Raw genomic sequence first — 19,079 nt, forward strand, 5'->3', positions numbered from 1 at the left:
ATCACAGAGCCGAGGCTCTGCGGGGGTATCATCACCAACATCCATTTCTTAAACAACGTTTCCGCGCACCTGCTTGATCTTCTTGACGTTGATGTCGCGCCACATGGCGACGGAGGCAAGCGCACCGACCAGGAGACAGACACTGGTGATGAGCATGATGCGCTGCGAGTCACCGTAGGCGCGCTGGATACCAATGCGCTCGGGTGTGCCAATCGCGTAGCTAAGCTGGCTGGTGATGTCGTTGTAGATGGTGTCGACCGGAGTACCAGCGGGCGTGTACTTGATGATGTTCTTCCTGAAGGTGCCGGTCCAAATGGCGGTAGCAACGGTGTAACCGACGGTTGAGCCGATACTGCCGAAAAGATCCAGAATAGCCATGATGACGGCAACGTGTTGGTGGTCGGAGGGCGAAAGCATAGCCATCTCACCACAGATGGTGATGGGGCCACCAGCGAAGGCGACGAAGATCTGGGTCATAATGATGTATCCAATGGACTGGTTGGGCTGGCGGAAGTGGATCATGAGACCGACACCGAGCATCATCAGAGGGACGAGGAAATACAGAGCGAACGGCTTGAAGCGTCCCGTCTTGTAGATCAGAGCCGAGATGATGATGGAGAAAAAGCAAGACCCGGTGCGGTAGATGTTGCTGATGTAAGTGGCCTGCGCAACGGTTGTGTTCCAGACAACCATGAGCATGGAGTTAAAGAAGGAGCCCCAGACAGCCGAGTTGAAGAAGACGAAGACAAACATCAAACCGCCGAAGAAGACAGTCCTGTCCATCAGGAGCGAGAAGGGAACGAAGGTGACGGGGGCCAGGAACTTCTCGTACAGGACGAATCCAATGATCAAGAAGAAGCCAACGACGACGAAGGCAATGATCATGGGAGAGCGCCATCCTTCGGTCTGGTAAGAGTAGATGTTGAACGGCAAGAGGAACAGAGCCATGCCGGAGGCGAGAATCAGGATTCCAAGAGCGTCGACGTCAATCAGGAACTTGAGAATCTTGCTAGGGTTGATGTTCTTGATTGACCCACGGCCGTCGATGATACCCATCTTCTTCGCCTTGTGCTGGTTCCACAGGAAAAGGAGAACGAGGGGGCCGACAACGACAGGGGCAATGATTGCCCACATGCCCAAGCCCCAGCGCCATCCCATGCCGTCATCGCTGAGGATGCTCTCAGTGATGGGCCCAGCCGCCCAGGTGATGAAGATGTAGGGGGTGGTCGCGAAGGAGAGCATGAGCGCTCTGCTCTTGAGGGTCGAGGTGTCGGCGATGAAGATGGTGACGCAGTAGCTGATGCCCTGGGATCTATGCAACAATGTTAGGCGCCATCGTTGGTGGTGGATAGTGCTTCATGAACTTACCCGACGGAGTAGAAAACCTGAGCCGCGGCGTAGGTTTCAACATTCTTGCAAGCAGCCATCATGATGAACCCGAGGACCCAGCAGATGAGCATCAAGCCGAGACCCTGGGGGCGACCCCAAGTGTCAAGAATCTTGGCCAGCGGCAGCTTGATGAGACCAGCGATGAGGGTTGACATGACGCTAGTGGTCGCTGTCAGAGAGTGTAAGGCGAATTCACTGGTGACGAAGGGCGACAAAACACGCATCGAGACCTCCTGGATGGAGGTGACGACGTAGAACAGCCAGATGCTTTCGAGGTTGTTAGAATTTACTGTCAAAAGTCGACGCGCAAGTGGCTCTTGTATAAGCTTACAGGGCATAGGCAATGATCAGATCGCGCTTAGTCCAAACGGCGGTCATGGCCTCGACCTTGGCAACACCGGCTTGGACATCCTTTCCGATGGGCTCGTCGTCGCTCGACCTGTCGCCAGGCTGCTCGCCCGTCTTCTCGTCGTAGGCGGGCGTCGCGGGGTCGGCAGTGACATGCTCCTCCGGAGCCTTCTTGGCGAAAAAGCCCATGATGTTCGAAAGAGCTCGTTCGTAAACGAGTCGTGTTGTGGGAGGATCTGACTCTGCGATGCCTTGTTTGTGACAACGTCCAAGCTTTGGGACGTCGAAGCAGCAGAGCAGTGATGGCGCTTTTTGCAGTCGATGAGAGCGATGAAACCAAGGGAAGCGAGAGAGAAGTTGGGCGGACACAAGTCGCCTCTATGTATTCGAGAGAGAAGCCAGGGGGACCCTCAATGGCACCCTTGGATCCATGCAACCGCCATCGGCTCGGCGATGTCAAGATGGTGGAGGGTTGACGGGTGCCACCACTAGCGTAGGGACGGAGGTAGCTCTCCACTCGCACGCAGCAGTGGCACCAACTCGTTCGTGTACGATGCCCCGCCCATTGGTGTCCACCATAAGCAAAAGAACCTCCAAGTCGGAGTGGGTTCTGAAGGAGGGTGGGAAAAGACCCACGGGGGGGCTCAAGGGTCAGTGGCCGAAGTTGGCTTTGTCCGCGTTGGAGGGGTCCAAAGTCAAGCCAGACCTCGTAGATCCCTCACGAAAAATTCGGGCAACTCCGGCTTTACTGGCGTCGGGATTCACTAGGCGCGCAGAATTACGAAATGGCGGCTGCGAAAATGAGCGGACCTGGCCCGGATCAGTGGGCGACTCGGACGATGTGGGGATAGGCATCCCTTGAGAAAGCCGAGGAAGGGGTTTCTTGGGTTGATCAACCGACAAAGGGCTGTCGAGTCACCAAGAGCATTGGACTGGCTTTGCGTGCTTGGTATCATGCAGCTGTGACATTGTCATGGGTGACAACTGTGGGAGCCGATATGCCAAAAGAAGTTCTAGGTGCAGGTCTGTTACCACTCTTGGGTGATGGTGGTCCAAACGGTGGCATCGTCGCATCGGTGCGGTGCTGGGCCACACAAGTGAGATGTGGGCGGAAAATGGCTCGTCTCGTCGCGGGTTGGAACCTGAGTCCTGGCCGTCATCTGCGGATCGGTGGGCTAACTCAGGCATGGCAAACGCTTGGCAGATGGGCCTTGGCTCTTGAGCAATCATCGTCCGATGTGCTCTCGACGAAAAATTCCGGCTCGGCGTGCTTCCCGTCGCGAGGGATGATGTGGTGATGTCCCATGCTTGGCATCTGCAATCGGGGGACTTCTGCATCAGTTCTCCCCTTTGCTCGGATCGCGGGCGTACCATCTGCAAAGCTGGTGTGGGCTTGCCAATGCAGTTTGCTCGGCCGACATGGAGTCTGGGAAAATGTCGCCCAGCAATATGGGCAGTCAACGGGTCAAGGGGCAGAGGCTGTTCGACCTGGCGGGCTCCAGTCGTTGTCGTCCGCGAGCCGAGGGATTTTGAGGACGTAGGTACACTAGTGTTTCGTCGAACACAATAAAGACAGAAAAAAGCTTGAGTTAAGCATGACAAGGGCCAAGAGTGAGAAGCAACCGGAGAATGCGACTGGGCAGCTGCATAGGCCCAGACAGATGGAGGTGTGACTACCTGAATGAGGAGAGCGTTGGATGTTTGTTGTCCCGCCCACGCTTTCCCCTTCTGAGGAGCTCGCCGCGCCAGTCCCAAATCACCAGCCATAGAAAAGTCCAGGATATTGACCGAGAAGGAAGGAACGAGCAAGATATTGTGGTGAACGGGCAGGAACAGCACCACTCGTGGGACCCACTGATACCGGGATGGGCTGTCCACGACGCAGCCCTTTGGTTGGTCTGCCGTCTTAGTGCCATCTTGGCAGTGGGGCCGTTGCCAATGGCGCCGAAGAAGATTTTTATCTGATTGCGCTCCGCTTTTCCAATCTTATCAGATCATCTGGTCGGCCACATCAGGCACTGAAGCATCCGCCACTTTCAGAGCCCAGCAGCACACCCGAGTCACGCCCACCCTTGTTTCCCGAACTCGCAGGCAGACTTTGCATCCATCCATCCATCCATGCATTCCCACATGCCGTACCAACGCCGAGTTGGTGCACGACCCGGAGAGCTGCCACCTCTTAGCTCTTGGCGTTTGGCTCTTGGCTCTTGGCTGTTCATTCTCTCTCTTATCTCGTTCCGCGCATCCGAGAATCCGCGGTAGGTAGGTAGTTGGCACGTAAACATCCGGGCCAGCCTTGGCTGACTACTCTGCAATATACTATGTACGTTCTCGATGCAATGGGCCCGATCATCCTGCGGTCGCCGAGCGTCTATTTCTCCCTGGCTGTTCCAGAACCGCGTTGGCCCGTCCAGGTCGCCCGACTGCAGCCCAGCCCATGTCGCAACGGCTATTACTTCACATTATTACCACGATTGGGAATAGTCCCGGTCATCGGCCCTTCGAGTTTACGCACTCTTTTCGTACACGCCCCACCAACGTTGTTGCTGTGCCGCACACAAAATTCCAAGACATTTCGTCAAGCGGATTGACCCTGTACCCCAGCGGCCGACAGTTGGCGGCACATCCCATGAAGGCACGTCTTGGTCAATCTTGGTACGCATTACTGGACGCAAATGCACGAGGGAAAATGTGTCGTAGCTCCCTGCAAACGCGGCATATTTACCTTGGACGGCTTGCCGTCGTGTCTCGGTATTGCTGAATACACGTTAAAGCACCGTCTACAGAGCCCTCCGCCGCCCTCGACGTTGAACCCCACGGATTTCGTACTACATGAGTCAATTGAAAGCCGCAAAGAACCGGCTAGGCCTTGGCTAGCTCAAAACTGTTCCTAAGGGTCGGTCGATCAAGTCGCCTCTCTTGCGTCCTCACCGAGACGGGCCACTCCGGATCCTACCCGCATGCGGGCGTCGACCCAGCTTTGAAGCAGCATGGCAATGTGGAACTTACTAGCCCACGACCTGCTTCTCAGCGCCCACGGGCAACCACAGCCTAGTCCGCAGGATTTCGTGGGTTTCAACCAGGCTCTTGGGCCAAGTCAGTAGGCTTCCGTCCATCGACAAACCAGCCTGGCCCCATGGCGCCACATTACATTGCATTCCGTCTAATCCAAGGTTGCATTTTTCAGCCCTTCAGCTTCCAATCGCGTATCCACCGATCCTTTCAGAACGATCTGCTAGTAGGCACAATCGAACCCGGCTCATGTGGGATAAAAACTCTTCATGCTCGTTGGCGCCAATTTCAACGGCTGTCCATCGCTTGCTGTCTATTTGTCTCGCACTTGACGCCTGATGCAAAGGTCGATCGGCGATTCCGCCTCTAAAGGCATCATAGCCGAGCTCGCTGAGACCGGCCAACAAAGACAAGTAATGCAAGGGTCTTTCCGTGATCCTTTGCGACATCGGCCCACTATCCGGGACTTCGTGGGGTTGACTGACTGCTTACTACATGGTGTACCCACGACTCTTGCAATAAGCTGACAGCCCCCGGAAATATGCTTCCGGCACTCGATCCACGTCCGCTCGGGCACAGGCCCCATGAGGCCTTCCGATGCAGACGCTGGCATGAGATGATCCGGATGCAACCCCAGCATCCAGTGCTGAGGTCCAGCACCAACGGTCCCTTCACGGTGATGAACCATCTAGGGCCGCGTGGGTATGGGACTCGAGCATGGAAATGTCTTGCGCGGCGTAATCTTGTTCGAAACGTCCTCCAACCACTACGACCCACCGACGTGCTAATTATTTGGACATAAGCATAAGCCTCATTCTGAATCGGGATGGATGATTTGCTAATGATAAATTTACAGCATGGTGTTCTCTCGCTACCTGGTGACAATATGGTTGATGACGAGAAAGCGCAACTGAGTAAAGTTCGGCCAGACATGGTTGAATGATCAACTACCCACAACTCTGGTTTGCTAAATTAGGTTGCCGGAATTCTTGCCAGGTCTGGCACCTAGGAACGTAACGAAGAGGGTGTGGAGCGGGCCACTTCTTTTGCTATCTAAGCTATCAGTCTCAATTCTGCTATGGGGTATGGTTAGTGTGTTACTAGCTGCGAACACCATTTAGAAGCGTTGGGTTCTCGTGCTCTCAACTCAGAAAAGGCCTTGCCACCCTGATGTATCAGGTTTCTGGCAGGAAAGTCTACGTATGCATCCAGCATAGTCAGGGCTCAATCCGGAATTGCTGTCAACCAATGTTGCATCCAATATCCCCAAACTGTCCCATAGGAGTATAGATGTTGACTGCCATTCAATAACATGTTATTGGTAGCTTAACGAGGTCAGTTTCGTGCCGATAGAGGTGAGTTGTTTTGGGAGGCAAGAACCAAGACCATTTTCGACTCCGATAAAGCCCCTTTTAGCAAGACTTTGAATGTCACTTTGAAGATATCAGTGGACTGGTGGCTAGTTCCTCTGTCGATGAGCAGCGATACGGCTCCAAGTAGTTCGAAGCGAAGAGGTAATAATTTACGATCTCTCGACCCAAGATTCGCGTGGAAACTCAGAGTACGGACCCATACTTAAAGCCATCACGGGACCTTGCTAACCAAGCTCTGGATACTGCGACACCAAGTCTTTAAGACAATCAGTGAAGTTGTCATAGATACAACCCACCGCTTAATTGCTTGTCAAAGGGCAATGTCACTCCTATAATATGTTCTCTAGCCCATATCTTGTTTTCCTACTTTTCTGTACTCACTGTGCGAATAACAATATCTGCGGTCTTAGTCCTTGCGGCATGTGCTTGTTTCTGGTTTCGAACCCGTTCCTGAAGTTGCATCCCCGCGCTGCCGAATACCTAAGTGCCGTCATCCCGCCCGAGCTCGACAATTGCAAACATATTCGCAGTGCACATCCCCATTTCCAAATAACTATCGTTGCTACACATAGTCGCAATGAAAAACTCAATTCTCTGATCTTTCGTCGCCAAATGCCCTCTGCCGCACCGGCCAGATGTTTGAGGGGCAAACCCAGAGCCGTTTTTGAGGGGCAGTGATGTCATCCCGACATGACCATCACTCAACACATACCACATAGTTCGTTTCCCCACGCGACTCACCTTTCAGTAAGATTCGTGGGGTGCTACGTCATGCAGGTACATTCTAGAACTCTAGATAATGTCTTTATTCCAATGGCACGAAGGTTGTACGGCAAGCCTACCGCACGACACTACCGCACACTATCGATAAACGCACACCGCGCAGCAGGACGACGCACGCAAAAGCAGCTACTCCACAAAGCAACCCGACTGTCAAAACGGCGCGACGCAGACGCAGATCTGACTTGGATTATAGCATCTGACCACCAACAATACAATATGGCGGCACAAGCGACCGAAGACATGGCACACCCGACGCCTCCCCACAGCGAACCTCAGAGTGAAAACGAACAGAGCCACGAGAGGAGCGATGTCAAGAGCGAAAGGCAACCGCTCAAAACCAAGACCGAGACGGAAGAGAAGATTGAGAAGGAAACGCCGCCATTGAGCTCGGATGCATCCGTGTCGGGGGCCGACGGCGCGCAACACGAACCCAACAAGCACGTCGCGCGGAGATCAAAACGTACAGCGGTGGCTCACAGTGGAGAGCGGAATAATCCAAGACAAGCGCATCAGTCGCAAGGCGCGCAGCAGGTCGTACCGCAAAATCAACAGGTGCAGAACAAGGGCAAGGGAGGGCCTTCGGTTCGGCTTGATATGGATCTGGACGTCGACATTGATCTGAAGGCAAAGATTAAGGGTGACATTGAGTTATCTATATTGTGAGTGGCCGCATCTCTTGCTTTGCCTGGTTCAGTTGGGCGTTCTGTAGACATTCTACTGACAACCAGCAGGGGTGGTAATCAGGACAGGAGATGAATTCATGAAGGTCTCATACGTATCACGAATGACATGACTTTAATGTAATTCTGTATTACCAGTTAATAAAGGAAATAACCCACGGCTCAGTTCCATTTATGCAACCTTTTGCTGGTACGTTCTGGGTATCTATCGATGTCCAAGAATAATGCTCGCCATCTATTATTATCAGCAAGAATAGTAATGAAAACCGTCAATCTATGTTTGAGTATTACTAAGTTCACAGAGAAAGTTTTGGTGTCAAAGGCAGACTTGTAACCAGCAGTGTCTTGGTCTTATAGTTGCAATAACACTGTCTGTGCTATTAGGAAGTTTCGACTGCTGACAATGGACAAATTCCTTCGAGATTATTGGAAAGAAAAATATTTGGGTAGAGGCCACTATAGCTCTCTAGTGTCACCCTGAGGCAGCGCTATCTCAGGCATCCTCATCAAATATAGATTCAAGTCGACACTGACAGAGGCTAAGAACAGGAATGTTTTACTGTTCCATTCGTTATGTACACCCTTTTCCTCGCTGGCCTCGCTTCCGCCTGTTGCCTATGTGACTTTCAGTTCCCCTGGACAGGGAGCGACCATATGCGCCAGGTTTTGTCGCGCGATGCAGTTCCAAACAGAACCCTGTTCTCTCTGACAGGCCCCACGGCTACAGAAAGGACCGAATCTTCATGTCCTACGAGTTTGGCCAGCACTCTGCCAGTTTGCCAGTCCCAGAAACGTACAGACTTATCCTCTGAGCTCGATAGAATCCATTCAAAGGTTGGTAAACTAGTATTCGCCAGAACGAAATCCTACATTTCAGAGATAAGCTTTAACTGGGATATAGATGGTGAAGTAACTAAGCGTCTGGTTTTACATACCGAGTGACCCACGAATGTGCGAATGCATCTTAAGTATACTGGCCAGTCTTCATCCGAGTGGTAGTCTGTGAATGCAAACATCTTGATGGATCTGTCTAGAGAAGTTGTGAAGATATTTCTTCCATCCGCAGAGAACTGACAAGAATGAACAGAATCGGAATGGCCTTCACACATCGAGGCCGGGTCGTCTTCGTAGACAGCGAACGTCGCGCCAGGACTCCAATCATGATTGTCCTTTGTCTTCCAGACATGGACGGGCTTATCCAGGCTGGAAGCGGCTATAAAGTTGCTGTCGGGTGAAAATGAAACCTCAAGGAAAACGTCATGAGTCAGGATGACTCGCCGACATTCCCGGGTCTGAGTGCTCCAGAGGCGGATGGTACAGTCGTGGCTCCCTGACGCGATCAATCTACCATCATTGGATATGTCCACTGAGCAAATGACACTTTTGTGGCCGGCAAGCACTTTCAGAACGGATGAAGATTGAGTCTCAAAGACCTAGGCAGTACCGAATGAGCTTTGGAACGAAAAGTGCCGGAGCAGACGGACTTACCCGTACAAGCTTGTCCTCTGATGAAATCAGCAATTTGTTATCCGGGCTAAAGCAAATGCTCCGATACTCCATATCACTGTCGTCTTCATAGGCGACTATGTCGTCAGATCTCAGGATGCAAAAAGGATCAAGGGTTAGGCTCGTTCCAGGTCGCATCTCAAATACCTGCACCCGACGATTGCTGCAGACTGCAACTAAGTTGCCATCTGAGCTGAAAGATACCGCAAGGACTGGAGAATCACATGCTTCAGTGTGAACTAATTCAATATTGAACATCCGCGGGAATCTTGGGTTGTGTAGGATCGTCCAGCCACCACCTTCGTCCTTGTGACTGGGAGATGCTAGCTCGAATTCCACATTTGCCAAGTCATCCGGCAAGATCTTTTTCTCTCTTTGTGTATCATAAATATTTAGAAAGAACGAGAAAGCTGAAAAAGCCGCCCATCTTTCAAAACGATGCGCCATCCCCGTGATAAGTGATCTCGACCCCAATGGAACGGTGCGTCTGGTTGAGAATCCATATCTCTATCTGGTACAACGCTAGCACTATTGAAATCTGCTTCATTCTCTATACCTAGTCGCGGAAGCGAGAAAACTGACACTTGCAAGAGAAGATTGCCGAGGTGCTTGCGGAACTGATCGGCCTCAACAAATATGATTTTGTCGTCGTTGCCATCTTCGATCGATAGTTCTGCCAGAGCCCATTTGTCTTCGCAGAAATTGCATTCGTCAGCCGCGATAAACTTTTGAGGCCGTCTTGACTGGTTGACAATCGTTTGTACTTGATTTGCTGGTACATCGTCATAATGACAGCGGGTGATATGGTCCTCTATGTCTTCAGAGTTCAAAAACGCTTTTGTACACATTGGACACTCCCACATGGTTCGATGTAATAGTAGCTCGTGCTCAAACCATGCATGAGCGGATGCAAAATTTCCAGCCCGCAACTTGGATAAATGCACACATACGGCTCCAGATCCTGGATGACGTGTTTTCTTCTCAACGTTAACCAAAAAAAGCATTTCTCGACTTGTGGACATACCTCCAGTGGGACTCTTTGTATTCATATTTCGAGACAACGACCTCCAAGCCTGCTCTGTCCACTCAGCTTACAGCTGCACGCACTCCGAACTGGCATCATATTGCTGCACCACGTACATAGCTCTGAGAAGATGCTCAAGAAATGCTGGAATGCTCAAGAAATGCTTTTTTTTTTGGTCTGATTGTGAGAGGCTGCTGAGATCTCGACCGTAGCTTCTTTAGACGAGCCGCAATCCAAACCGAGTCTTTTAGGAATAACTGTAAATCAATTGTCACCAAACCAACTAGAAGGCGTATACTTAATGCAGTACAATTTCGCAGGATTTGTAGACATGGGCCAAGGTCGCGCATAGCGTCGGTTCGTCCCATACGTACCGAACGCTTACATATATGTCTTCTGCGCCCGGTTGCCGCATCATGCAGGTAATTGGAGCCCACTCACACCCTCTTGGCAACACAGATCTATCTTGACATCGTTTCTCACTCTCTTCCGGCACCTCCTCGATGAATGGACTGAACGTCCCTCGTTAATGTCAGCTTTGTATTCGGAAGACTACTGACCACTGAACTGCAAAACAGCTAGGGACGGCTATCTTGGAGCGTATTGAACGCTGCGTAGTTACCGCGGATCGGGAATAATTTGTAGCCAAGGTTACTTCCACCTCCTTCTTTATCCAATTTCTTTGCGCTCTTACTTATCTATTACGGCTTCCACACTTGTAATCGCGCCTAGAATTGTAAGCCCTCTTCGGTATTGGCTTGCTGACGTTTGTGTAACACTACTGTTTCCATGATGCAAATCATTATCCACATGTCTCTATTGCCACTTGACGATGTGACGCTATAACTATTTAGACCGAACTTTAGGCTCCCGAGGGAAACAATTCTGCTCTGTTGTCGCTCGTCGAGGCAGCTCTGCCTCTGGTTAACCAAAAGTGAACTGGATGCTCCGATATTTAGTTAGGCCTTGCTGGTCCATCAAGGGATTAATGAGCCTCTCTCAGCTTTCACATTCTTGCAACTATTGCAAACATCGTAAACGAGGCGAATATTGTTCTTTCCCGTCCCTCCATCGTAATCGCTGTATACCTGCTCCATTAAGTAATGCGTAACTGTCAATGCAGGAAATGCAACACCGGCTTTTTGCTTGGGGCAAATTAGCGCAGTTGGAGTACGACATGGTTTACAACCCTCGCAGGATAACTGCTATGCGTGGAAACGTACAAGTAAGCAGGTCTCGGAGCTTTACCATTCGTGGAACGATGGCGATCATCACGCGATGCCTCAATAGGCTATCTGTTCAATGCTTGTCCGTTATCCATCGACTTGTCCTATTGAAGCCCGCGTCCGACGTGCGTTTGCGGGCCGAGAGGACGGCATTGGGCCGGAGAAAAAGGGTACCCGCAGAGCCACGCACGAGTGGGAAGGGTGTGGGTAGTAGTTGATACTACCACGTTAGGCAGCGCTCAGCACTAGCCGTGCCGAGGACCCTGACAAGTAAATGCAGACCCCATCACTTGGCATTACTGAATTATAAATTGTATTTAAAGATGCATAAGCGGAACGAAAACGCGTACGAGGAGGAGAGGTTCTCGTTCTTCCCTTGATCCCTTTTCTCTTCTTACCTTGTCAGTCGCGAACATGGAGATCATAACTCTCGCGATCAGCTTCATCGGTCTCGTCATCGCCTCCTATCTTGTCGAGAGGGTGTTTAGCACGCTCAAAAATGGACGCCGTCCCCCCCTGCCGCCCGGCCCCAAGGGTTTACCCATTGTCGGCAACGTGAATGATCTACCAAAGCCCGGTGTACTAGAGGCTCACCACTGGGTGAAGCACAAAGAGTTATATGGTCAGTTCAACAACATGCCAGGCCCATAACCCGCATCTCGAAACCTCTTTCGAAACCGGGTATTGGTCCATGTTAGAGCAGAACCTGACTTTCATACTTTCACAGGGCCAATCAGCTCCATCACCGCAATGGGGCAAACGATAGTCATCCTCAATGACTTACAGCTGGCCTTCGATCTCTTGGATAAGCGTTCGGTCAAGCATTCATCGAGGCCATCACAAGTCTTAACCGGCGAAATGTGTGTGAAGTTTACCATCTGTAATAAGACGTAGGCGTGTGTTTCTAACGTCTTGAATACCAGGGTCGGTCTCAAAGATATCATGGGCATGTTACCCTATGGCGAGCGCCACCGCGTTCAGCGCAAGAATATGAGCCGCATTCTCGGTTCCAAGCCGGCTGCATCGCAGTACAACGCCTTGCAAGAGGCCGAAGTCGGCCATTTCCTGCTTCACCTGTTGGATGAACCTGAAAATTTGGTCAAACACATCAAAAGGTTAGTTGGCCACATACCACTTACAAGCACGCCGATGAACTAACAAGCTTCCCAGGGAGGCAGGCTCGCTGATTCTGAAGATTACTTATGGGTACACTGCCGAATCATTCAAACAGGACCCCTTGATTGAAATGATTGACGAAATGATGGACAACTTTGGCAAAGGAGCCGTCCCAGGCGCATTTTTAGTCGACATCTTTCCCTTCCGTAAGTCTGCTCAAACACGCCCAACCTGACATAAAACTATCTAAACTCTGTGAAAGTTCGGTACCTACCCGACTGGCTTCCCGGGACTGGATTCAAGCAAACTGCCAAACAGTGGAGAGCTCAGTTCCACGAGACCAGAGATAAGCCGTTTGCTTTTGTAGAGCATCAGATGGCGCAGGGCAAAGACAACGAATCTTTCCTTGCGCACCTCCTCGAATCATCGGACCCCTCGCCAATAAACGTCTTCGACAGCAAATACTCGGCGATTGGTGTGTACGCCGGTGGCGCCGACACGGTATGGTGTTTTCCGTCCATGCTTTTCCTGAAAATGAGAAAAGCACAAATATGAGGTGCTAACATGCTTGTTTCCAGACTGTGTCCTCCGTCGCATCCTTTTTCCTGGCCATGATGGTGTATCCCGAAGCCCAGCAGAATGCTCAAGCGGAGATCGACAGAGTTGTGGGACAAGACCGGTTGCCCAACGTTCAGGATCGTGAGAGTCTGCCGTACATCGAGGCACTGGTAAAGGAAGTGATGCGCTGGCACCCGATCGGGCCCATGGGGCTCCCCCACTCCAGCACAGAAGACGACATTTTCGAGGGCTACTTCATTCCGAAGGGCGCTATGGTGTTCCCGAACATCTGGTCAGTGACCCATATCAAGATCTGTTCTTACATCCCCGTCTAACCTCATGTCCGTAGGCATTTCACCCACGACCCCGAGAGATATCACGACCCCATGACCTTCAAGCCGGAGCGTTTCCTCGCCAGCGAGGGCTACGAGCCCGAGATGGACCCCCACAAGTTCGTCTTCGGCTTCGGTCGCCGTATCTGCCCCGGACGCATCCTTGCCGACAACTCCATCTATCTCAACGTGGTCCAAATTCTCGCTGTATACAGCCTCAGCAAGCCAGTCCGCGATGGGAGGGTTGTCGAACCGGATATCAAATTCAACCCAGGCGTGGTCAGCCACCCGGCGCCGTTCGATATCTCCATCAAACCACGGTCCGCGCATCACGAGAAACTGATTCGCGCGATCGAAGAGACGTACCCGTGGCAGCAGAGCGATGCCAAGACACTGGAGAAGATCCAGGTTTGATCGGATTTCAGCTATTGGACAGACGAAGAACGTGTGCTGGTAAATGTCTGTTGGAACACAAGGCGCTTAGGATATCGGCTGTAATTACCTTACGGCTGACTGTGGGTGGACACTTCTCGAGCACGGGCAGGTGAAGTGGTGCTGAAATTGCTCATTTATGTCTCAACGTTCAATCAACTTCCTCCAGGATTGCCGGACTGGTCTATGGCTATCTTTTGTGACTAGTGGACAGTGTTCATATGCCAGCGTCGTTCTGCCAAAGGTTTAAAGCACCTAGGTAAAGGACAGAGAATGGTGTCAAAATTGCTGACTATGGTATTTATTACAAGCGGGAGTATCGACCAGTGTTGAGCTCCACGACTCAACTCAAACCGTCCCAATGGTTTTCCGATATTAGCGTGGTTATATTGGGTCTGATTAGACTTTCAGAGAGTTTCCCCCCAATCTCCTGGAAACCATATTGGTTGATTTTTCTGATGCCCTCAAGGTGAGGTGAATATTAGACCACCTCAACCTGAACACTCTGGGGTGTTTCTCTTATCGTCGGTCGCTCTCCAAAGCAATGCCTAAGAATGATTCGTCCCATCATTTATTTGGGCCTTGTAACTAATCTACTCAGTAGCCAGGGCCTCAATGATGAAGACTGCTCAGCATGAAGCTTCGAAACCGAGGGTCATGTGAACTATGAACGAGACACTGGCGAGGAGTAGGAACACAGAGGTCTTCAGCCTGGTGTACTGATTGGTGCTCGTTAATCGGTCCCGAACCGAGCATACCGAGTATTAAGTATCAACCTTATCTCGAACAAGCCGGAACTCTCGAAGTTGGAGGACGTGGTCTGTACTCACTTGTTTCTAGCACTCAGTGTATGATTCGTAACGAGAAGTGCTGGACTCTCATCGGCAAACGTTGCCATCAGGTATCACTTGCAGCAACTAACTCGCTTCTACTTGCCCGCGTGGGCGACGAGGGTAATAATTAGACAAGGGCTCCCGGGCGACAACTTTCAGCTTCGAAAAGTCCTTCAGAGATCGTTGAGAATGCGAAACGAATTCCCGATCGCCCACAGGATGAGACGGCGCAAACGCACATATCAGAAGTAAGCTCGTCTGAGCTGTTGGACAGCGTTTTGGTTCAACGGTTTTGGTATTGTGCGTGCCGAAAAAGCATAGGTGATGCTCGGCTGATCAAACAGAATAGACAGTTTAGAGAAATAAGCTAGGCTCCTACAGTTTGTTCGTGCGTCATAAGCAGACCGACGGCGAGCCATCGCAAACCTTGAAAAAGAGTCTGGGCTCTTCTGGACTGGGCGCCGTTCTCGGTGATATCGGACTTGGGGAGCACCGACCGCCGGTGACACCACAAGCAAAAGCTCTCACTGAGCCTGGTTCATTGCTTCGTTCCTGGGTCTATCCTGTCTTTGGTCTGCTGGGCAGGACTGCCAAGCCTGTAATCTCTCGAAAACAATGGTCTGATTCTCCGAGGCGCAATGCCGAGTAAAGTTAGTGTACCGAGGGACTCGGAGGTAGAGACTGTCTCACCGAGCTTCACCACGCTGCGCTTTGCCCTGTTAGTCAAGGTCCCCCAGGTGAGCAAGAGGGGTATCTCGGTGAAGCACAGGCGGTAGCTTCTAGGGACAGAGAGCCAATGAGGACAACGGTAATGTAAGGCCGTGGCCGATCTAGCCCTCTTCCCCCCCCAGCTTTGCCGGTCTAAGCTCCGACCCCCGATCCCGCCAACGTCTGGAGCATTGATGTTTTCTGCACAGATGTGACAGTTGTTGGCTCCCGTCCTTCTCTTCATCCCCCCACTTTGAGCATCTGCGGCCGCGCCCTTTCAACCCCAACAAACAAGTTAAAGACTTGTCGACGACGACCACGATCACGACAATCTCCAACGCATCCACCACCACCACCACATACGTCCTACCCCCTTTTCGACGGCTTACTGTGTCGCACATGCGCTAGACTCGATCGCCGGCACAACTCATGTCTCTGGGAGGGTAAAAGCGAAGAGCGAGAGCGTCGCAAGAACGCCCCATTTGTCAGCCTCTCTCTAGCTCCGACCGCTACAGTGTGTCACCACCATCACACTCTTGTCTCCGTCGAAGCCTCTCTCTCAAAACCCCGTACCGAATCTTGGTGATTCTCCCTCTACCTCGACCACAGCAAGCACAACCTCGAGCGACCAGATTCGACCCCCGGCGTCCATACGTTGCTCGTGACGAGCCATGGAACTCTTCTCGCCGACGAGCCAGCAGTCGAACCCCGCGACGCCGGCGCATCCAATGAACACCAACCCCCACCATTCACCCAACTCCCCGACTGTGATCCACGACTTTCCTGCCCTCGGCCGCCATGGCGCGACCTCGATACCCCCCGATCAGCCCGTGGCCATGACGCCCTCTGGCCAGCCCGCGCTGAACCCGCGCAGCTGCGTCACCTGTCGGAAGAGGAAGGTCCGCTGCGATAAGCAAATGCCCTGCAGCAACTGTCGCCGCGCCGTTATCCAGTGCATCTTTCCGGCGCCGGGCCGCGCCCCGCGTCGACCGAGACCAAAGGACCCGAATGCGCCGCCCAAGAACTCGAGCGAGCGCGAGGTCGAGTTGATGAAGCGCTTGCGCAAACTCGAGGGCATTGTTGAGGAGCTGAGCGGCCAGATCGAAGTCGAGAGCGGCACGGGGAGCAACAGCGGACGACAGAACTCGAGCACGGGAAACTCGCCAGAGACCTTTGGCAACGACGCCGGCGGTGACAGGGTGGGGAGCACGCAGAGCAACAGTTCTACAACGACGGCGCTGAGGGAAGCGATTGCGCCGAATAAGATGGACACAGACTCGGACCCGAAGCGACCCAACGACAAGCAACCGGGCCTCAGCAGGCAGTTCGGCAGGCTGGTGCTTCACGATAAGGGGAAAACGAGCAGATACGTGAGCAGCGCATTCTGGTCCAAGCTGAATGACGAAGTAGGTCCGCCCGAGTCATATTTCCCCCTGCTATCACTGACATGGGTGTTGCAGCTGGACGAGCTACGGGAAGAGACGCACGTTCTGGACGAAGATACCGACGACTCTGATATCGATGAGACACCCGACCACTCCCCTGAGCAGACTGTGGATGCCGCGACCGACCACCATGCCTTCATTCTGGGTTACCGGTCTTCCGATGTCGACCTGCGCAAGCTGCACCCCCTGCCCTCGCAAATCCCGTTCATGTGGCAGATCTACCAGGAGAACGTGGAGCCGTTGCTCAAGATACTGCATATTCCAACCATGGAGAAGCTCATCCGCAACATGCGGCGCGACATTGACGAACTGACCCCCGGAAACGAGGCCCTTTTGTTCTCCATCTACTATGCGGCCATTACGTCCATGGAAGACGAGGAGGTGTGTAGCGCAACCCCATTCGCTGCGGCTTATCTAACCCGATCCGCAGGTCGAAAAGAACTTTGGTTCGAAGAAGGAAGTGATGCTGTCGCAGTACCGCTTCGCCCTCGAGCAGGCCCTCGCAAAAGCAAACTTTCTGAACACCTCAGACATGGTGGTACTGCAAGCGTTCGTCTTGTTCCTGACACTGGTCCGGCGCGAAGACGACACTCGGTTCTGCTGGACACTGACGGGGTTGGCGATACGCATCGCGCAAGGTCTGGGCATTCACCGGGACGGGACGAACTTTAACCTCCCGCCTTTCGAGACTGAAATGCGGCGCCGATTGTGGTGGGCCATTTGCACACTGGATTTGAGGTCTGCCGAAGAGCTGGGCAGCGACCTTACCGTTATCGATCGCTCGTTTGACACGCAGCTTCCCTCCAACGTAAACGACTCTGACATCGAACCGGGAATGACCGAGGTACCAAAGTCGCGACGAGGCAAGACGGACTGCGCCGTGTCGCTGGTCAGATACGAGATTTGCTCGCTGTCGCGACGACTACACACCGCCGGCTCGGCCATGGCCGGTGTCTGCCCTCGAGATGCCTCATCGAGCGTTGAGGACCGGGAGCGGATGCTGATTGAAGTATACGACCGCGTCGAGGAGAAGTTCCTACAGCACTGTTTTACGGATGACGATCCCCTCGTCTGGATGGCCGCCATGATCGCTCGTGTCATCATGGCCAAGATGAGCCTCGTCATCTACCAGCCGATGCTGTTCCCTGGCAACGGCCACGAGCTCTCCAACGAGGTTCGCGATCGGCTCTTCTTGTCGGCCATCGATATCGTGGAGAACAACTACATCCTCAACACAGACCGCCGCTGCAAGCAGTGGCGGTGGCTCTTCCAGACTTATCGGCAGTGGCACGCCATCGCTTATATTCTCATGGAGGCCGGAAGGCGCCCGTGGTCGGCGACGTCGGAGAGGGGCTGGGAGGCCGTCAACAACACCTTGCGATTTGACCGAGACCCGGCGGAGATTTCCAGAATGGCAGACCACATGGCAGTGTGGGTGCCGTTACGAAAGCTCAGCGCGAAAGCGACCAAGCATCGGGAGGCGGAGATTGTTCGCCTGAGGTCAGATCCCGAGGCTGCCCGCCAGCTCGATGTCGACGACCGGATGAACCCTATACCGGCGAGACTTGGCCCTGTCCCGGGGATGGAAGCCCAGCATGCGCAGATTCGCGCCCGCTGGCGAAATCTCGTGCGTACGGACGGTGCCAGTCCAGTGCAACCGACAGCCAACCACCCGAACCAGACTCAAGCTGGACTGGGCGCACCGTCCGCCTCTCAACCACACCAGCCGGCCCAGATCCCGGCTTCGGTGCGCCCGCCAAGGGAGCCCGAGTTCATCGACACTGTCATGATGGCGCGGGGCTTCAACCCCAATCATATTTGGGAGTACCTCTACCCCACGGCTCAGTCTATGGCGGCTGATCCGAACAACGCACTCTTCCCGCCCAGCGCCTCACAAGCGCCGACTTCGCAGCCCGGGATGTCCTCTGACGTTCAATCGTCAACCGCGCCGGGCCAAAACATGGACGCAGAGCAGAGGCAGCGGCAACAAGCCATCGCGATGACGTCGCAACCCACCGCATCGTCGTCTCTGGACGACAACCAGCCCCCGTGGCTGTGGGCCGACCCCTTTACCTCGATTAACAACGTGCCGGGCGACTCCATGGACGTCAACATGGATAACCTGGACGACTTTAACTGGCAGAACTGGCAGGAGAGCATCAAGGGTTTCGAGATGGATCCCGACAACATGACGCAGAAGGGAGCGTGGTAATGTGGGGAGATGCGATGCTCATGTAAAGAAGGGAAGTGGCTTAGATGTCTCCTCTCACGATTCGGCCTATGCAAGGGCCATGTAATGATACCCACGGGAAGT

At 53.0% G+C, this 19,079-nt stretch overlaps 5 protein-coding genes across 5 annotated transcripts; 4 read left to right on the forward strand and 1 right to left on the reverse strand.

Moving 5' to 3' along the window:
• Positions 1 to 48: 48 nt before the first annotated feature.
• Positions 49 to 1,926, reverse strand: ColSpa_03105 (MFS siderochrome iron transporter 1; the record flags this gene model as incomplete). Its single annotated transcript, XM_049269317.1, has 3 exons — positions 49 to 1,312; positions 1,369 to 1,656; positions 1,721 to 1,926. The coding sequence occupies 3 exons, from the start codon at positions 1,924 to 1,926 to the stop codon at positions 49 to 51; spliced, it is 1,758 nt and encodes a 585-aa protein (XP_049125274.1).
• A 5,195-nt stretch (positions 1,927 to 7,121) lies between these two features.
• Positions 7,122 to 7,661, forward strand: ColSpa_03106 (uncharacterized protein; the record flags this gene model as incomplete). Its single annotated transcript, XM_049269318.1, has 2 exons — positions 7,122 to 7,564; positions 7,637 to 7,661. 2 exons carry the CDS (start codon positions 7,122 to 7,124, stop codon positions 7,659 to 7,661), a joined length of 468 nt encoding a protein of 155 aa, XP_049125275.1.
• Positions 7,662 to 11,755: 4,094 nt separating this feature from the next.
• ColSpa_03107 (multifunctional cytochrome P450 monooxygenase af510) lies at positions 11,756 to 11,992 on the forward strand (the record flags this gene model as incomplete). The annotated part of the gene is made up of 1 exon (XM_049269319.1): positions 11,756 to 11,992. One exon carries the CDS (start codon positions 11,756 to 11,758, stop codon positions 11,990 to 11,992), a length of 237 nt encoding a protein of 78 aa, XP_049125276.1.
• Positions 11,993 to 12,283: 291 nt separating this feature from the next.
• Positions 12,284 to 13,761, forward strand: ColSpa_03108 (O-methylsterigmatocystin oxidoreductase; the record flags this gene model as incomplete). Its single annotated transcript, XM_049269320.1, has 5 exons — positions 12,284 to 12,456; positions 12,512 to 12,663; positions 12,720 to 12,958; positions 13,036 to 13,307; positions 13,365 to 13,761. The coding sequence occupies 5 exons, from the start codon at positions 12,284 to 12,286 to the stop codon at positions 13,759 to 13,761; spliced, it is 1,233 nt and encodes a 410-aa protein (XP_049125277.1).
• Positions 13,762 to 15,991: 2,230 nt separating this feature from the next.
• ColSpa_03109 (bikaverin cluster transcription factor bik5) lies at positions 15,992 to 18,977 on the forward strand (the record flags this gene model as incomplete). Its single annotated transcript, XM_049269321.1, has 2 exons — positions 15,992 to 17,146; positions 17,196 to 18,977. The coding sequence occupies 2 exons, from the start codon at positions 15,992 to 15,994 to the stop codon at positions 18,975 to 18,977; spliced, it is 2,937 nt and encodes a 978-aa protein (XP_049125278.1).
• Positions 18,978 to 19,079: the final 102 nt, after the last annotated feature.

This window comes from Colletotrichum spaethianum (genome assembly GCF_022836535.1).
Source record: "Colletotrichum spaethianum MAFF 239500 DNA, contig06, whole genome shotgun sequence".
In the NCBI taxonomy this organism is placed as follows: Eukaryota; Fungi; Ascomycota; class Sordariomycetes; order Glomerellales; family Glomerellaceae; genus Colletotrichum; species Colletotrichum spaethianum.